Below are 20,074 nucleotides of genomic sequence, written 5' to 3' on the forward strand. Positions count from 1 at the left end.
CTGATTTTTAACACAGAACTCCACAACTTCCTCTATCTGGATGAAAAATAAAACAAGAAAACACCCCTCGTGACTACCTTACAGGAACTTTCTTAGGCTCTTTTTTCTCCCAGGCTTAGTTAACTTGATGCTGTAAGATGGCACAAGCTGAGTAGAATAGCCTCCTCCCAGTGTTGAACAGCCACCTCACTGTGTAGGTGGCCTGCTCTGTTGCGATAAATAAGAAAATATGTCTGAAACTTCTGCAGCTGAGGAGTTGAGTCCTCTTGTGTCTGATGATATGCTGAGGAAGGCTCCTGACACTGATCTTTGTCACTAGAAAATAATGATGGACCCAAGTGGGTAGGTGGCCATGGGGCTGAGCCCGCACTTGAGGAAACACAGGAAGGAAACTCCTTGCTTCCTTAGCACATCTACCTGCAACCTGGTGGCGAGGGGTGGGCAGCGCCAGGTCTCATCGCTTCCTTGTACCTCTTCTGTCCCAGGAGAAGTGTTGTGAAACCACAGGCATCTTCCCAGAATGGGATTTATTTGGCTTTACTGCAAGGGAGCCTGGAGTTCAGATCTGAAAGCTGAATCCACCTTCAGTCTGCGTTTATATTGTTTAGATCTAGCCATGAGCCCAGTAGCAACTTCAACTAAAATCATACTGATTCCCAGCTCTTTAATATTGCCAGGAGGATAGAGACAGTGGGAGTTCTGAGGAATCTGCAAAATTATCATTCTTATTTGCATTATGTTGTTTAACCGTTATGTTTAAGCACGATATTATTTGATCAAAATCATGCTCAGAATGACGATTCAGTCCTCTGGTGGGACTGGTATATGTTCAGCCAAATTAAAGAGAGTTTATTCTCAGACATATCACTTGCCTGAAAGCGCTGGGTTTTATTTTAATGATTCTGTGTCACAAATGTGCTTCTGCATTAAAATATCAAGGTAGACCAAAGGCAGTAGCAGTTATCTTGTCTAGGCACACTCTGCTGTGTTATTTCTATAACAACGAGAGCCTATATACCTGCATCCCATAAAAGCCCCATCTGGCACTGCCGTGTTCTAGACATGCCTATCTGGACCAAGTGTTGTGGATGTTAAATGTTTGCATGATGTTTGCACTAGCTACCGTACACTCAGTCACTAGCGCCCTTCAAGGAGTCCCGACAAAGAGAGGCTGCTGGGGGAGAACACAGTGGATACCTAGGAAATCTCTAACAGTACTGAAAGGACAAGCTGAGTTCAATCCCTCGGTGCTTCTTTCAGTCCAAGAACTGGGGAGCATCAAATAAAATTACCATGTGAAAGGTTGAAAACAAGCAAAACGAGGTGGTTCTTCACAAACATGTGTTTAGGCTGTCAGAGGATGCTAAAATGTACATTGGCTTAAGAGTGGCTAGGCAGGTTGTGGAAAAGACCTTTACTCAGGGGAACTAAATACAAAACCACTGTCTCTAGGTCAGGCAGATTCTCTGAGCCACAACTTTTATACAAGGCATGAAGAATACCCACGGAAAGCAGCACTGCACGCTTGCAGTGCTCCTACACTCTTCTCCAGCCTTTTGGTTTTGGTCACCATGGGAAGCAGGATGTTGAGTTTAGGTGGACCTTTGTTTTGACACTCTATATATCCATTTGTGTGTTTCTGCTATTCCTTATTCTTCCTGTTCTCCTCTGGGTTGGCTTAGGAGAGCCTTGTTCATGCCACTGCTATGCAGTGAAAATTGGACTTTTCTCTACTTTGAACCTCCATTGGCGGGTCCTACACCTACGGGTGTCCTCTGGTCCCGGCATAGGGCACTGATTAGGCATTGAAGAGGGTTGGGGTGGGGTGTTGGTTGTTCTCTGTATAAACTACAGCTCATAAGTGGGATTGGGATGATGGATGAAATCTTTTCGTGGCTCCAGGTGTTTGTTTCTCTCAGAAGAGGCTGAGAATTTCTCCTTGAACCTTGAACATGAACCTTTACTGTGCCCCGGTGTTAACAGTTTTGATAGAGGACACCCTAATACCCTCTCTGGATCAGGCCAGAACTGGGCTTCAGGGCTGTCATTGGTAAACAGCAGAGGGAGGTATGACCAGCCCTCCTTGAAGGAAAGCAACTCTTTGCTGCCTGTCATCGGCTTGCTCCTCCTGACTTCATTTATGGGGGCTTTTAAGGATAACACGTATCCTGGGGCATTGAATAGAGAGTTTAATTCTCTATATCTAGCTTTTATAAACCTTTTTTATACCAATCATGTAAATTTAGGCTTTGCAAAATGCAGGCTGTTGACTGTTAAACTCTTTTGGCTACTGAATTTTGGCAACCCACAAACTTTCATAGCAGATTTTCTAGCAACCCTATTGCCAAAACCAGCCAAGAGCTTTGGCAGTGCAGGTTTTCTATGCCAGAAAAACAAAAGATGAACCGTATTACAACACTGTGTACAGGTAATGGGTACAAATGATATTTTAAAAAGACTGGGCTAATTGCAGCTCAGTCTTTTGCTGCTCATCGTTTATGTCAGGTCTGGGGAGACTTTATTCTGTGGCAAATAAGGTGTTTCTAAAGATCATACCTGCAAGGCAGGTGGTGATCATCTTTTGTAGTCCTGTGCCAGAGAGCACCAGCAGAGGACTAGGAGCTCCTTAATAGCTCCCTGGGTGCTAAAGCCAATTTGGCCATGGTTCAGTTTCCTTACAATGCCAGTCAGCAGAGTCCCTCCAGGCGGTCACTGGGCAGCACGCATGCAAGACATGGAGTAAGATTCCAGGCCACACTACTGCTGATATCATAGAATCATAGAACGGTTTTTTGGAAGGGACTAGACCAGGTTACTCAAAGCCCCATCCAGCCTGGTCTTGAACACCTCCAGGGATGAGGTATCCACAACTTCCCTGGGCAACCTGTTCCAGTGCCTCACCACCCTCACAGTAAAGAATTTCTTCCTTATATTTAATCTAAATCTACCCTCTTCCAGTTTGAAGCCACTATCCCTCATCCTATCACTACATGCCCTTGTAAAAAGTCCCTCTCTGTCTTTCTTGTAGGCCCCCTTCACATACTGGAAGGCCACTATAAGGTGTCCCTGGAGCGGTATGGTATTGTTACACCAAACTTGTCATTACCAGGCTGGATCCCAGCTAGCGTGCAATGGCGGCGCATCCCCACGTTGCCTGAACATTGCAGCTCCCCCCAGCTGTGACCTTGAGCTGTTAATGCTCAGCAAAGGAGCAGCGTATTCGACATGGCCGGTGTGGGCCGCCACAGACACATGGCAGGTTGAAGCACAGAGTTCAGTGCCCTCCCTCCAGGCAGTTCTCAGAGGGGTTCCTGGGGCCTGCAGTTCCAGGAGCTTCCTCGGGGTTGGGTGCCTCATGGACAGCAGTGCCTGCTCCCGGTGAGCAGCGGCTGCTGTGCTGCCAGAGCCACCAGGCTGAGGACCTCCACGTCTCGCTGCCCCAGGGCTGGCCAGCATGACCCACGGGCAGGTATGGCATCCTCCCCAAGGGCCAGCCAACTTCCTAGCACATAAAAAAAAAAAAAAAAAAAAAATCATAAAAATAGACCTCTCCAAAGGACTCTAGAAATCCTACTATGTGTCCAGAGCTTGGATCCCTCTTGCCAGCCTGGCAGGGACCACCACTGGTTGTAGCTCGGGTTTGGTCCCATCTCTGCCCAGGGGCTGTAGGGGTGCAGGGCTTTTTCCATAGAGAGGCAGCATATGGCATAAATGGGACTTTGTCCATTTCTCCTGAGCACTCACCCTAATGAAATGGGAAAAAGGTCCCACACTTGAAATGCTCTCCAGAGCTATAGCCTGAAGTAGCACTTCAGCATAGTTAGATGGACTTGGTGTGGTGATCAGGGACTCAAAGTAGCCATAATTGCCATGTCCCACTTTGGACCAGCATCATCATCACCGCTCTGTCCAGATCTGCTTCCTGTGGGTGCTGGTCAGTCCCTGCTGAGGGGAGTCTGCCCTCTGCCAGCTTTTTTTTTTTTTTTTCTCTCTTTTTTTTAAAATTTTTTATTTATTAGCAACATTTTGAAAGAGGAATGTCTACCTTTTGATCTAGGTGATACCTGATTTGAAATTGGTGTAGATGCTTTTCTTCACAGAGCTACCCTAGAGAAACCAGGTCACAAACCCAGGAGGCACTAGCTAGGGAGACTCGTTCTCTAATTCAGTGTCCAAATTCAACTGTTTTAACTAAGAATCACGTGAAAGCCAGAATATTTTATTACCACTATATAAATCTCAATACTTATATTTGGAACCTTAAAAGATTTTTCTGTATAGTCAGCCAAATAAGTTTCCCAGGACTGCAGAAAGTTGCAGGGAAGATTTACTGCTTGCTTCTTCTCGGAAGAAGGTGGAAGAGAGAATTACTGGGAGGCAGCAAGAGAGAAGAACCATCCTGGCCTGACCGAATCAAGACCCTCACTTTCCAAGGAGTGGAAAAATCGCAGAGGAACACAACCAGGATGCTACACACAGTGTTATTTGTAATCTGTTCTCATACATCGTTAGGATATTTTCAATCTTGCTGCCTGGAGGCATTTTAACAGCGGCTTACCCACCACCCACAAAATCCATTAGTTTAAACAATAAAAATGAGCCATTTGGCTACACAGCAATGGCCTTAAAATTGCTTTGGTAAGTGCAGATATAATGAGGATGGAGACTTTGGAGCTATGCAAGCATCATGACAGACCTAATGGAAAAACCAGCCACTGCGAACTGTTCTCCGTAAGGGCAACACCGGGCCTCGGTTTGCTTTTCCTGGACCACCCCGTAGCTGGAGAACCTAATTTACCAAGAGGCAGGTACTGAACGCAGTGTGAGATGCATGTGCACAATTTTTCAAGGTGGCTCTTCTAGCATGTGCCTGGTAATGTTCACCTTGCACCTGGTACTTGCTAATCTGAGTGGGTTTGTGCAAACCAAGATGGGGACTGACAGCATCTTCGAAAGCCAGCAGGTGTGTGAGTGGCCGAGGAGGTGGGGGCTACCCTTCATCCCTGCCGGGCACTGCTCCCCCTTGCCAGGGACCACCCTCATCAGCTCTGCTCTGGGACCTGCAGTGAGGGCACTCCCTAACCCCATTCCGTCAAAATATCTCAGGCTAGAAAACTTTTCCCATTAGATGTACCAACTCAATAGCCAGGGGTATTTTTGTTTTCATTATTTCATCCCCCTAAGAGTAATTTCCCTGAGGCTGGGGAGTGGAATTTTGTTTCCAGTCCATAGCTGCACGTAACCCCCCAACTCGGTTTATTGCTGAAGTGGTTGATGCCCCATCAATCCCGCATTTGGAAGCGAGGTGCTTAGCTACTGTCCTCTGTCAGCCTCACTATTTTATGAATCTGGCAAAACTGTTTTTATTCACTCCTAATACAATCTTTTCACAATAAGCAGCTTGTATGGCTGGAGGCAGGCAGGAGGCTGCCACAGTTACCTGGGAGCTGGGATAAATGGCCCAGCAGCTTTCAGGGCTGCAGCAGCCATGGGAGCGTTCATCTTGAAGCTTCAGGAACTTTTTTCACCCCTTGTGTTTTATGTGCACATCAAGGTGCGCAGTTACTGCCTTTCTTTTAGGGGTACGCCTGTGCGGAGGGAATCGTAAAAACTGATTGCTTAATAAGTGCATAAAACTCATTGATTCATTAGCAGTTGGTCCATGAGTAGCAAGAGCAGCACCAGACAAACAACCCCGCACCAGGAAGCTTGACTGTCTGGGAACCACTGTTCCAAGTAATTGCATTTTTCTATAACTAGGATTGCATGGGATTATGGTATTATAAATGGGATTTGCTCTAAAGGCCAGTAGCCCTCTGTATCTTATGGAATACTCCAGCTTCTCCTAAAAGGAATTTTCATAATGCTCCTTTAATGAGACTGCGCTAAATTGAATTACATCCTGCCTTCCCCCCACAGTGGGATCTTTTTCTAGGATACTGGACATGCGCACAGAAGAGAGTCTTATGTATTCCTTTCTAGGGGTTATGTGTGACCTATATAACAAGACACACGAACAGACAGGAGCCTAACCCTAAATATTTGTGAAACAAAACATTTTTGGTTCTTGTGGAGCAATTTTGGGCCTGAAGGCCTCTGCGCTCCACCACCCATTGTTCTGGCCTGGCTTTAAAACCAGAGATGGTAAGTCCTCTGGGGACATTCTGCAAATGCTTTATAAAACACTGGTACTCCAGGGCACGTAGGGCTTTCATCCCTTAGGCTGTATTCCCCGGATATAGCAGGGATGGGAGAGCAAAGGGAATAAACACATGGTTGGTGACAGGCAGGGGGAAGCTCCATGTTTTTTCCTGCTACTGTTTCAGAGTAGCAGGTGCCTCTTCAGGAGCAGCAGGATGCCCCGGCTGTCCCCTCATTGAATGAATTTACCTCCTGGGCAGCTGGCTAGCATGGCTGCGTCCCAGGCCAGCAGGCAAATTGGCTGAACAGGTGAGGTTTTTGTGGAAGATCATGGTTGAGGAAGAGGGACAAGTCAGTACAACAGGGCTGGAAACTGTCCTCTTGTCTTAGTAGAGGTCTGGAGTGACTCGCCCCCCTCTCCTGAGCTGTGCAGCCCTGCTGCAGCCACGCTTCATCTTGCCGGGGAGACAAACGCCGCAGGAGACGGCTGGACAAGAGGCTGCCGTGGCTTGCAGATAAAATGAGTTATCCAGAAGCTTTCCCTGGACATAGATCTTGCTGTCTTCATTCTGCTCCTAGCTCTCCTTCCTCAGTGCTACTTTAGTTAATCTGGTTGTTACAGAAAAAGAGTAATTAGCTTTCTTTTTCATGCAACATGCACCTCCAGTTTTACCTTATAACCATTATTAGCTTCAACAACTGATCTCTGAGCTCCACCTGAGAGGTCCTTGCTATGAGCTAGGTACAGAGGCCACCCTGAAGATTGCTGTGGCCTCATCTCTCAGCAGGTGAGCCCTGCGGTGTGGGTTACTGTGCTCTCCCTGTCCTGCAGGCGTGACCCCAAAGGCCCAGGGCTGAAGGAACCTCTCATTTGGGCTTCCAGCCGGCAATGGGCAGAAGGTGCTGGGCTGAGGTTTATGTATCACAGCTCACCAATGGTTTTGCCCCCTTCCCACAGTTTTTGGGAAAAAATTACCGGCGGTGCCATTTTACTCTTCTTGGGCACCCACTGTCATGCCGCAGTACCAGGCTGGATGGTCTTGCAGCCCAGAAGGCTCCTGCTTGCGCTCACTGACGAGGCAGGTCGCTGGGCACTGGTCTCACGGGGAAGGTGACAGCAGCGGAGCAGCGGCGGCGAGAGAAGAGCTTGCTGGCAAGCTGCTCCTGGGGATGGGCAGGGAGGCAGGAGGGGGGTAGTCATTGACCCCGCTGCTTGAGCGAGGGTGGCTGGTCGGCACAGAAACACACCACCACAATGGGGCTCCTCCAGGAATGTATTTATTTACATTAAAACACTATTATACAAACTGAAAGAAAAAAAGAAAGAAGAAGAAGGAAAAAAAAAAAAAAAAGAGACAACATCTTAGAGGGGCAAATGGGCCAAAGTCAGCGCCCCTCACTCCCACCCTGCCTTGCTGCCACCTTCTTCCCGCTCTGGTCCAACTGCAAGTGCCGTGATCTGTGTAGGAAAATCCCTTCCCAACCCCCTCTCTGTGTGAACATCCATGTTTTCTGTTTAAGTGGCTTTCGGAAATCCTTGTTTTCTGCCTCCAAAGAAAACTCTTGCCCAAACGTTTTTTTTCTTAATTTATTTATGTAACACAGTGTAGAAAGCTATCAATTCATAAGCAATGGTTCTGTACAATCATCCTGCAGAGGATCCCTGTTAATTTTCGACCAGCAGGCACTTTTCCCCCCCAAGAAGTGCTCACAATTAACAGGGATTCTTTTTAATATTTTTTTTAAGATCAAAAAGATACATGGAAAAGAAAATAAAGTTTACCTTTCAATGCCTAAAGTGTGCACATAAAACAGGCACAAAGAAACGAATGTGTATTCCCATGATTTCTACGTCACTAATACAGCAGGAGCAACAATCTGTACAATAAAATGCAGCTGCAGAGGAAAAGAATTTCAATAACTCATCTGGAATACTTTTTAAAAAATGTTGTTTTACTTTAAAATGCATAGTGATCAGAAAAAAACGCTCAGCAAAGAGAAGCAGCTAACCCCCACAGACACAGAAAGCATCCCCCATCAATTCTTAAAGCATATTTCAATTAGGACTTAATTTTTGTCACAAATCACAAGAATAATATACAACTGGCTAAAGGAGCTACATGATAAATAATTGGGAAAGAGAATCTATCCATGCACTAGTTAAATACAGCTAACCTCTTTACAGTACACAAAAAACATTCATTAATAATGTAGTGTAAAGACTGAAATGTAAAGAGAAAGAGAGAGAAAATACATTACTGATTTTATTAATTCAAGTTCAGGCATCTACTTGTGTTACAGCACAGCTGTCAAAAGGCGAGAATGAGTAAATAATAAAACAGAGTGTTTTTCTTTCTTTCCACATTATTCTATAACTGAACACCGATGGGCAGTGAAGCAATCATTCTGCTGTCCAACTCATGAGGCTGCTGTGGTGTCCTAGTTCTGCATCTGTTCAAAGAACTTGTAGGTGGGATTTTCATAGCCATTCTGCTGCATCTTGGAAAGGTGGCGCTCCTCTGGTGTCACTGCAGCGTCCACCTGCCACGAGAAGAAACAACCGGGGTCAGATTCTTGCTTAATTCACAACATAACCCACGTTCCCCGACTTTACAGCCATCCAACACACTGTGTACCCTTTCCTGTGCATTCAGGCAGAAAGCATCCTCTGAAACGCAAGACAGAGTTTGTTTGACAGGTTCTTCCCTACCCATTTCCCCCCTTTTTTTTTTTTAAACAAAGAGCAATATTAAGTTAGGGCCCAAACTCAGTCCAAATGTTGTAAGAAACTCTAAAATAAAGGTGGCTGGGAAGTCATGGGGATACTTCTCTACTAAACAGAGTATTAAACCTAGTACCTAGAGGCTGTAACATTGTCTGAAAGACAACTATTTCTGAAAACTCTTCTAAGTTACCACAGGGCAGGAACTGTGAGTGGCCTCAAGAACAAAACCAACAGACGGCACTGCACCCCTCAATAAATGAGAAGCCAGCAAACAGCTTGAAAGAGCAACTTGCAACAGATGGCCCTTTCATAGATTCATAGATTGGTCCAGGCCGGAAGGGACCTCCAAAGGTCATCTAGTCCGACCTCCTCGCAGTCAGCAGGGACACCCCCAACTAGACCAGGTTGCCCAGGGCCTCGTCGAGCTTCACCTTGAATATCTCAAGGGAAGGGGCCTCAACCACCTCCCTGGGCAACCTGTTCCAGTGTTCCACCACCCTCATAGTAAAGAACTTTTTCCTAATATCCAATCTAAACCTCCCCTTCTCCAACTTAAAACCATTGCCCCTCGTCCTGTCACTGCAGGCCTTTGTAAACAGACCCTCCCCAGCCTTCCTTTAGGCCCCCCTCAGGTACTGGAAGGCTGATATGGGGTCTCCCTGGAGCCTCCTTTTCTCCAAGCTGAACAACCCCAGCTCCCTCAGTCTGTCCTCATAGGAGAGGTGCTCCAGCCCCCTGATCATTTTGGTGGCCCTCCTCTGGACCCGCTCCATCAGGTCCATGTCCTTTCTATATTGAGGGCTCCAGACCTGCACACAGTACTCCAGGTGAGGTCTCACCAGAGCAGAGTAAAGTGGCAGAATCACCCCTCTAATGGCAGAATCACCTCTCTATTTCTCTCTCTTTCGGCTTGGAGAGTCATGGTTCACTTTTTGGACAGAGTAATACACAGGCGAAGATAAGGCAACAGGAACAATTCTGCAACTCATTTTTTTGCTGCAGGACTTCAAAGCCAGCTGATCAAACTCAGCAGTTTGAGTCTCCCCCCATTATTAGGTCTCCTCCCAGGTTATATATTGGTACACGTACTTGGGATCAACTGGATCTCAAAAGGAAAGAAAAAGCTCACTAAAAAGCTGCAGGAAGTGGCCTGAGACTGCCTTCCATCTATACTGTCCTCCCAGATCCATTGCAGATGCCGTGGTCTTAAGACCAAGAACAACTAATTGGAAAAAATGAGGGTAGCAAGGAAACGCCAGAGTAGCCAGGCACAAGCTGATGAAAAAAATCCCCTTGCACTCACGGAAACAGAACTGCTCTGGCCCCAAGGATGACTTTTGTTCAGTTTAGTGACAAAAGGCTTGACGTGTCTGCACTGGTTTAAGTATTTCTACTTAACAAAAATTGACCTTTCTTGATTACTTGGAAGACAGGCATAAAGACAGCTCAGCCCAGACTTGTCCACTGAATACCTGCTGCTCCACAAATTATTTTCTTCCTTCACTGAACATTACAGTAATATAAAAGTCCATCAAATTAGAGTGGGCAAGAACAGTCTCTAAATGTTAATTAGGTATTTTACCTCTGCTGTAATACAGCTCAATAGCTGTTGTGTGTTCAAAACCTACTATATCCTGGCTCTCTTGCTAACCACCTATGAAAATGAAGCTAAGAAAGTCTGCTTGTCACCTATTTCATTTGATATCAGATATATCCAGTGTTTGACAGCTCTTAAGAAAAAAGGCAAAAAGTGCATTGTACACTGTAAAAAAATTAAAACCAGGAAGGTGCATAAGACTCTACACGATTAGGTATGAACATTTTCCTGTGGCTTCCTGTAAGCAATGACCTTTAGGAAAAACAGCCACTTACTTTTAGCAAAAAAATATCCCTTTGGATAATGGAAAGGGTATTCTCTCAAGAAGTCGTGTGTGTATATATATCAGGCTAACTTACTTTAACTTGTCAATAAAAAAGCAAGGGAGAAGTACTTAAAGCTGATACTCATTTTAAATCTACTCTATAATACTGGAAATAACTCAGCTTAGTGAGGACAGACTGTGACCTTCGCTATGTTGTTACCTGATACCCTGAAGAAAGATTAGAGGTATGTTCTTCCATGCTTGGGACAAATGCACACAGCTCAGCCTATTTTTGCAGCCGTTCTTTTATTGTGGTAGGTTATACCACAGCACCACCTTTCCCACAGTACCAACCGGAAGATAGCTCCTCTCAGGGCCATCTTTGGTTTTCATGTTCTTTTTATTTGTTACGTCGGAGAAGAAACGGTTCTCTGTGTGGCATGTGCATTGGACCGTTCAGATGAACTGCTAACCCCAAATCGGATCCGTTTTCATATCTGTGCCCCTTCTAAATCTCCTTGTCGATGTTCCCATTCTCAAATTGCATTTTCAGTCAACACTGTGTCTTCCATCAGATCCATTTCTTATGCAATAATTAAACATTTTTGTGAAATACCTAACTTCAAGGATAACATACTGCTTTTACTTGAAAGCTATTGTGAAACTCTCCATAGCTGGGAGTCCTGAGCCTTCCAGCCTTGACTCCTGCCGGCAGGGAACAGGATGCCCGGCAGAAAGGATCCCTGGGCTGAGCTGACACTGTGCTTCCTGTGTTCCTGATTCTGCAATATAACTTGGCCATTTTGCTGTTAAAACACCGCCATTCAAAGGCTGTCTTTCTCTCTCTCAAGTTGCATTTGCATGGACTAATTCTCTTACGCGACAAACCCCAAATCCATCTATTTCTTCACCTCCTGCAACACGCTCTCAGGCAGTGAGATCCTATTTAGGGAGATGGCGCTCTTGCTTTAAGCTGCGCTTTCCAGATTCCCCATTTTAGACATTAAGGGGGAGAATAAATAGTCTTTTTCTTACCCTGCCCTCCTCCCTCTCCAGAAGTGACAAAACAACCTTTTTCTTTTCTACTGAAAGATGCAAGCTTCCCCTGGCCAGCCCACATGAGCGGCGAGCGCTCAGTGCCCAGCTTGGCTCTCAGCGATCATTTTGATCCATCAAGGACAGGAGAACCCCTGGGAATTTCACAGCCCATCTCCACTTCCACCTTCTATACCCAAATATCCCCAAGACCTTTCTGTACAACAACGTGCTCAGCACTTGCATTTTATAGACCGGTCTGTGCCTGCTGCTCGAGTCTCACCTGCGCCCAGCAGAGAGGGCAGCGGCGGGGCTGGGCGAGAGGCAGCGAGAGCTGCCACAACTCACAGCACTCATCTCTGCAAGCGTCTCCAGGGGCTGGGTTGCCTCCTGCTGCTTTACCTGTCCTTTCTCCAGGGGTTGCCAACTTCTCCCTCCACAAGAAGGATATACAGTGAATCAACTTCTGACAATTCCTTGATGCTACTGCCGTTCGGCAGAGCACTTGGTTTTGAGGTATGTAATCAGTGTGACAGCAGTTAACAAACCCAAATTCCACATAGGTTTTGCACAAACTTGTAAAAGGCCTAATCCCTACCCTGAGGACCATGCAAATTCAACAGCGTTAACTATTTCCATTGTGACAACGTCGCTGTATGCCATCTGCTGCTGCTACAGTTGTTGCTAACGTGGCTGCGAAGGGAAAAGAAGAGCAAAGCAGGGAAAATGGCAAGTGTTCCTGTAGCATCTTCAGCACTTACAGAAAATAGGAATACAAAGCAAGTGCAGAGGAAAAGCCACTCTTCCTTTCATTCTTGAAGGGGCTGCTGTAGCATCAAGTCAGCCCTGGTTCTTGTGCACCACACCACCACACTACAGGAGCATCTGCTGCTTCTCCAAATCAAGAACTGAGAGCCTCACAATTCATAACTAAATCCACCAACAGATTCTCTTCTAGCATGAAATTAAAGCGCAATATAAAACTCTCGGGTTGAGGAATTGGGGGTCTGTCTGTGCCAATACATGCCTGAGAGCATCTTCCTTTCTAGGAAGCTCCTCCCCTAGGCTGGGATGCAAAGGAGGGGTACGCCAGAACCTGCGCTGCGTTCCTCCGTATTTAGTCTCCAAACAACACTGCATTGAACTCTGTCACCCGTTTTAGCTTAAGCCTCCCACTCAGCACTTCTTATTCAGGACTAGAAGATGTGATAAGCACACAGCATAACCTGCTTGTGGGAAAGAAACAGGGTAAGACAACAACATAAATAAAAAAGAATCAAAGAAAGTGCAAGGCAGAAGAGACTAAAAAATTGACAAGAAACTAGAGAAACTTGGAAGAAAATCAGGGAGGAGAAAGAGATCAGGAAAAAATATGAGGACGGACAGTAAAATCAGAGTGAATTTTTAACACTCTTGCACAATATTCCGTATTAAAAAAAAATCTCACTTTGATAAAACTAGTTTATAGTCAAAGTCCAATAACCCCTGAAATATTACATTTATAGATGAAAAGGGATTTATTGAGATTCCTGCCTGCAGTCTTAGTCAATTTTTTTTTTAAATTTCCTCTTTAGCCTTTAAAATGGCTAGTGCCAGTACTTCTTCTCCTTCCTGTAGCTCTCTGCCGCAGGGTAATCCATCTCGCCACCAACCTACGTGCACTATTGCTCATCCTGAATGTCTTCTCTTCTACTCACTTTTACCCATTTCAACTCTGCCAAACTTTTCCTCTCGTTCCTTGCAACCTGTGTCCTAGGTATTGCTCTGCCAAATGACATGCCTTGAACCCGATTATCTCCTTGTCAGTAAACCCCTAAAGCCCTTTACCATTTTAAGAAGCTTTTTGCACCCATTATGGAGTGGCAGAAGTTGAACACAGCATCACTTCTCTTTTCTACGACACGATGCCTCTTGAGACCACAGATCAGTCAGGTATATGACCTCTTTTGAAACTGTTTGTCCATGTACCCCCTTCTGCTCCAGACTATGGATCTTTCATACAGAAAATCCTCAGGTGGAATCAGGAAGATGGTATTGCTGCAGAAAAATCCACGTGCTGCCTCTACACACATGAGGCAGGTCAAATGCCCAGACAGGAGGTGCTGGCAGCCCCCAGAGATGCACTGAACACAACACTGCTGTTTAAGTGATGGTAAATGAATGCTGCCTAATATACACCTGCAGGTGGGACTTTGAGAGATGGACTTTGGTGAGTACTACAGTAATTTTAATGGCTTCTTTGCTACTGCTGAGAGCCCTCCCCTTGTCCCTGCTCCCCACATGCTCCTGCTGGAGGTGCTGCCTCCATAACAGAAAGCAAATGAGCTTCAAAGAGGAGATCCTGAAAAGAGGAGGAGTTGAGACAGTCAGCTGTAGTCTGGAGCACAAGAGAGGTGAGAACCTCTCTTTTGCCACCTGCTTTCACAGAAGAAGTAACCTCCTGCAGGCAGCTGGGGTGTCTGCACCAGAAAAAAAAAAAAAAAAAAAAAAAAAAAAAAAATCTTCAAAATGTTTGCTGGAGCTCCTATGTGCACATATAATAGGTCATTTCCAATCACTTGGTCATTTACTTACTTAACTGTGGCAGTCCTGCTCCTGGAGAGGCTGAACCACTTTGGAACATTTACATTCTCAGATTTGGAAGAAAATGATTATGACACTTTTTCTAAATAGGACAACTACATTCCTCCTCAGAGCTTCAAAAAAAAGGCTAACAGGACTTTTAATAACGTCTTTTGTCAAAGAAATAGTGAAATGAGGAAAAGTACTACAGTCAGAGTTGACTTTTTGGAAGATAAGAATACAGGTGGAACAGGACCTGTTTTGTCACCTTCCATCCATTATCACAGAGTTAAACTCCCACAGTAACTTCTGGCATGCAACAAACAGGTGGCAAGACTTCTTAAAATATACTCAGCCAACCTAGAGCTGATGTACGGTTATTTTTATATCGAGTGACTCTGCTCTTTCATGCTTTTTGTACACAGCACATTGAAGGTGCACTGTTGCTAAATAAATTAATCCTCTTTAGAATGGAACAGTTTAATTTTGAAGACATTTTAGTATTAAATAACAATTGTATATGGATCTTTGGATGGTTTTTTTTTTCCCTGAAGTGCGTGCTACAAAATTTTCATCAACCTAGGACAAAAATAGATGTTATGCCTTTCTTGCAGGAAGCTCAGACAGTGAGGCTATGCAGTCTGCCAAGACCACAGAGCAAGTCTGGCAGAATCAGGAATCCTGCCTGCCAGTGCCAGACACAGTGCAGCCAACTTACGAGGCGACACCATCTACAGTGTGGTACTATAAATCGACTAATATTCTTGGTAGTTCCGCATGCTATAGCTTTATGGTTTTATCTGTAAAACTTTTTGTTCCCTAAGTGATGCTGAATTTTGACTTTTTTTTTTGACAATTTCTTGTTCAGCTTGTGCATGTTATTTCTAGTCCAAGTTCACTGTCACTGAAGAAAGCTCATAGGAATCCAAGATTACCTTTGCCACGTCATTCTATCAGGCGAAGCCCACCTGAAATTTTAAGGTCGTACTGCCATAATGGTATATCCACATTCAGTGTCTGATTCGGGGTTTTGGCCTAGCAAGCCTCCTGGACTATTCTGTTGTCGCTAAATTCAGCCAAAGGAGGGTCTCAAGTTGCACAACTGTTGGCAGTAGCTATCAACTAGGTGGTTTAAGACTAAAACCTGTTTCAGTTTTTTGTAGAAAACAGGCTGTAAGCTGCCATATGGAAAGTTAAAGCTGATTCTTGCTCACTATTTTCTGCCTCTCAGTCCAAATTCTGCACAGCTTGCTGTCTGCTCAAATCTCACCCCAAATGGTTGGTGCTCTTTTGGCTGTATCTCTTTGGGAGGTTTCAAACTATGTGGGCAACCACAACACAGACATAGGGACACACAAGGACAGGCTGAAGACAAAGGCTTATTCAAATACTTTTAAGACACTTCATTGCCTCAAATGATGGAATACACGCATGAGGAAGCATGTATGTCTCCAGCAAGGCCAAAGCAAGGTTCATTTGACTCAAGGTGAAACCAACCTAACTGTGGACTTGAACAAGACTTAGTTACAATCAAAAATTTAAAATGCAACTTTGTGAAGGCAAAAACATACAAAAGGTTCAAATGCTGGGTAACATAAGTACTATCTGCAAAGCAGATGCTCACACAGCAAACTAGATATCAATACACAAGTGAAAAAAAAAAAAGTTACACGATCCTCTTTCCAGTTCTCATAGTTAAGTTTTAATGCTTACAGAGATCCTTTCTTATATCCAAGCAACAGATGAAGTATTTTAAGTTACTGTAAACTGACCACAAATTTACTTGGTAGATTGGGAAAAGACAAGGGCTTTCATCTCGAAAATCCTATATAAGAGTCATATATTATTTGCTTCTCAAATCTTTGAGTTTCAGATTAGACATAAATCAAAAGCTATTGGTGGCAAAAGAAAATCTTGTTTGGAGAACAAAAAGTAATAGAATATCTGTATAGGTAAAATCCATGTAGTGTGCAGCAAAATCCACCTAAGACCTGCCTCAAATGTTTATTTGCAAGCTAAATAAAGAAATCCGTGTATGTGCATTCCCAACAACAATAAAACCAGAGTTTTCCTCTTGAGCCATATCTGCTCATTGGCAACTGTTAAATTTCCCATAAAATGAACTTTCACATTATGAGGTGATTGGTCTGGAATAGTTCCAGAAGATATTCTTGTGATTTTACACCCAGCTTATGGTTTATATTGTCTGCATTTACAAAATAAGGCACTTTGATTCAACTCTGCCAGATACAACACTTCAACTCTGAACATTAGGATAGCCAAAAGCATGGTTTCCTAATTTGTAAATATACCTATAGAGCAGTGTGTGACTGTTATACATGTGACAGCAGTTGTGCTTAGTAGTCTTTTCTTACCTCCACAACCCCATGATGAATAGATGTGTACTGCTTCTTCTTCAGCATCACCAAAGTAATGACAATCACTGTTGCTATGACAACACCTCCCACCATTAGTCCAATGATGGCACCTTTATTTGAACCCACATCTTCAGCAAAGAACACCTACAAAAGAAAAATAAAGGAAGGTGTCTAATAAAAAGTTCAGAGTATTCGGCTAACCTGTCCAGCTGCCACAGCAATATAAAGCCTATTGAAGTATCAGTAATTAAGCAGCATTGTATGTCACCTTAATTATTCAAAACTGGATCGCTGTACCACAAAGCTCTCATAATTGGAGAATAGCAATTTGGGAAATCTGTACTGCCTGTGGTGCAGCAGTGCTGTGGCTAAAGGGAAGACTCATCTCCATGTCTGCTTCACATGGGTCTTCAATAGTCACTTTTTTTTTTCCTCTTGGGTGAGCGAGTCAAGCTAATTACAAAATGACTGATAAGCTTGTAGAGGAGTAACCAGGGAGCATAGAGATGTCTTTATTTTTTGAATGGTAATCATGAAAGTGTTCATAAATCTACATCTGTGCAACTTGTTTGGACTATGTCTGTTGCATTTCTTCAACAAAGGAGCGGTGAAGATCTGTAGGACAACAGCAAAACTTGCCCACAACCAGCTGGGAAAATTCTCACACCAGAGAGACAAGAGTCACAAACCAGGAGCATGACAATTAAGTGACCACCATGGATGGATCAAGATTTTGCAGCGCAAAGGGAGAATCAACTACACCTGGATCACAATACTCATGTGAGACCTAGATGAGGTAACAGCTGTGTGAAAAACAGAGAAGAGCCACTTGAATTATATGTACAGATAAGGCAAACAAGCGGAGAGCAAGATGCTTTACTAGGCATTTAATAAGATTGGCTTTTAACAACAGAAGCAGGTATGAAAACTGGGCAATTGTTTTCATTGTCTTGCTTTGTATTCAAGGAATATGCTGGATTATTTTACATCTATACATAGTTTACAAACCTTTTGTCTGCTTGTCAATAGCAGGCTTTTATTACTATTATTTTTAACAAAAACGGGCAAGAAGGATTAGAGAGTAATTTACATTCACAGACTTGTAAGACTACCTCACTCTGAAAGACTAAATACTTTGACAAGTATTTAACAAAAATGCAGAGGGAAGCGGGAAACCAGCTGAGAATTATAATGAGCTGTATAACATTTGCACTCTCTAAGAAACACAGTCTTCCTCAGAGAGGTATTAAAGCATGCAGTATAAATATTTATATTGTTCCTAGTCATAAGCAAGAAACGTGTTTAAACAAGGTTAAGAATTCACTAGAAAGTATGCACAATGGACACTGTTGGCATAAGATGATGTGAAGTAATAATTTCTTCTGTCAATTTTACCTGCCCAGGACTGAAATTCTGTCACCATACTATTTTGGAGCACTGTGAAATACCCCAGCTAATATACATGTGCAACAGAGGGAGGCCTTAGGCAGTGTGAGCCATGAAAATCAACTCAATGTACAGCTACAACGTGAACACCCATAAAGGAGAAAATAACTGCAATTTCAGCTCAATTCAGAAGTTTGTGTGTAAAATATAATACGCAGCTGAATTCAAAGCAATATCCTACGGAGACTGTTTCAGTAAATCCTACTAGGGTACAGGAGAAGGAAAACACAGATGAAAGTGTTTTCTGCTTACTGCTTTTGAATTAAAGCTAATGAAGAAGGGCATCAGCTAGGATATGGCATGTGGTAAACAAGTAACGCCCTGTAAGGCATCAGTCCAGCACCATCTCAGCAATATAGGACTCCTTGCTCAGTCTCACTTGAAAAGATAACCTAGAGGACATCTTACTAACTTCTGAATAACGGTTGTACCTGTCAGTAAGAAGCACGGCATAAAATGCCTTAAAAAGCTGGAAAGGTTCTGTTTTAAGCATCACACCCTAGTGCAGAGATTGCAATGCATTCCCTATCAGCCACCATGGTAAGGGTAGTTTCCAGCACCAAACTGCTCAGGATGGTATCAAACCACTCAAAGATTGCTGCTGGGAAGTGCATATGAAACAAGATCAATAACAACTGTGTCTAAAACATGTTCCTGCAAGTTCCTTCCCTTCAGTAAACTCGCACCGCTTTACACCATCAGGATGTTTAACCCATCTGAGCTAAGCACGTCAGAATTTCCCAAATTAGTGCTAATGCATTTTGGATTAGCTCGTCAAACTGGGAATTCTCAGTTCTCGGCATCAAAGAGATGGCAGAATATCTTTTCACACAGTGATTGCCTAGTTCAAATGCAAATTTGAGTCCCATGTTAATTTTAATTTTCAGCACTACTTAGCTTTAAGAATATATTAAGAAAAAAGCTTTCAAGTTTAATATCAGGATATTGAAAGTCACGGAACTGAAATCTCATCATGTAATATGCCTTTACAATAGAGGAAGCAGAAAAGGTTTATAGTCAACACTGCTGTATAAGTTCTTCATTACTTATTAAGGGACTGAAAAAAGCTTTTAGAAGATGCTTGTTCTTACTTACATTGCTTTTGGTTGTTATTTTTGTGTTCATAAGCAGCACAGTTCAAATGGGGAGCAATATTTTGCTCCTACCTGCCCTTTACCTGTTAATAATTTAATATATCTTAAGGAACAGAACACAGATACAACCAAGTACAAATTAAATTTAAGGTCAGTGCAGAATCTCTTCTTATCCCAAGCAGGCTACCTTGAGAACAATTACGCTCCATGGAGTTCAGCCTCCTTCATGCACTACCACCATCTGTTTTGAGAGAAAAGGAATCTATCCCTGAAATATTGTCACTCTACGTCTTGCTGCACCATGCTGTGTGTCTCCATCAAACCTTTTTTTTTTTCCTTTTTAAAATTTCCTTAGCATTTTCCTTCCACTGCTCCCTTCTCTTTAGTTATGTGACCATGAGAGATGGACTGTGGGACAAGAATTGCCCATATGACCACATCCAGACCCAGTGCAAGGGCAGGAACTGTCAGAATTTCCTCTCATGTGAGACTTAATGGCTTTGCATCCTTTCTGCTGAAATTATTCCTGGTTTACTCTTATTTAAGAGAGAACAAGAAAAATCATAATCTGTTCACGTGAAAGCTTTTTGTTGGCACCTTCAGTATCCACATCACTCAGGGGAAACAAGGCCATAATTGCCTCACTACTTCAAGACTAAATCAGCAACTCAAACCACACGTGTGGAAAGTGTTGTTTATTCACTCACCAGCTTTTGATGATGAACTTCATATCCTGAGTCATGCCGGAACTCCGCATCCATCTTCACTTCAGATATCTCTTCTGTTTTAACATTGGTCAACCCGGAACCTGCATTGCACCGCAACGACAAA

General features: G+C 43.7%; 1 protein-coding gene across 1 annotated transcript in view; it reads right to left on the minus strand.

Annotated features, from left to right (window-relative positions):
* Positions 1–7,404: 7,404 nt before the first annotated feature.
* Positions 7,405–20,074, minus strand: part of APP (amyloid beta precursor protein) — a 227,096-nt gene continuing 214,426 nt past the window's right edge. The window contains exons 15-17 of the mRNA XM_074147738.1: positions 19,951–20,051; positions 16,701–16,847; positions 7,405–8,682 (exon numbers count right to left, since the gene is read on the minus strand). Of these exons, the coding sequence (XP_074003839.1) occupies positions 8,581–8,682; positions 16,701–16,847; positions 19,951–20,051 (350 nt within the window). The 3' untranslated portion in view covers positions 7,405–8,580. The remainder of the gene's footprint in view (positions 8,683–16,700; positions 16,848–19,950; positions 20,052–20,074) is intronic.

Source organism: Numenius arquata, chromosome 1, assembly GCF_964106895.1.
Source record: "Numenius arquata chromosome 1, bNumArq3.hap1.1, whole genome shotgun sequence".
Taxonomy (NCBI): Eukaryota; Metazoa; Chordata; class Aves; order Charadriiformes; family Scolopacidae; genus Numenius; species Numenius arquata.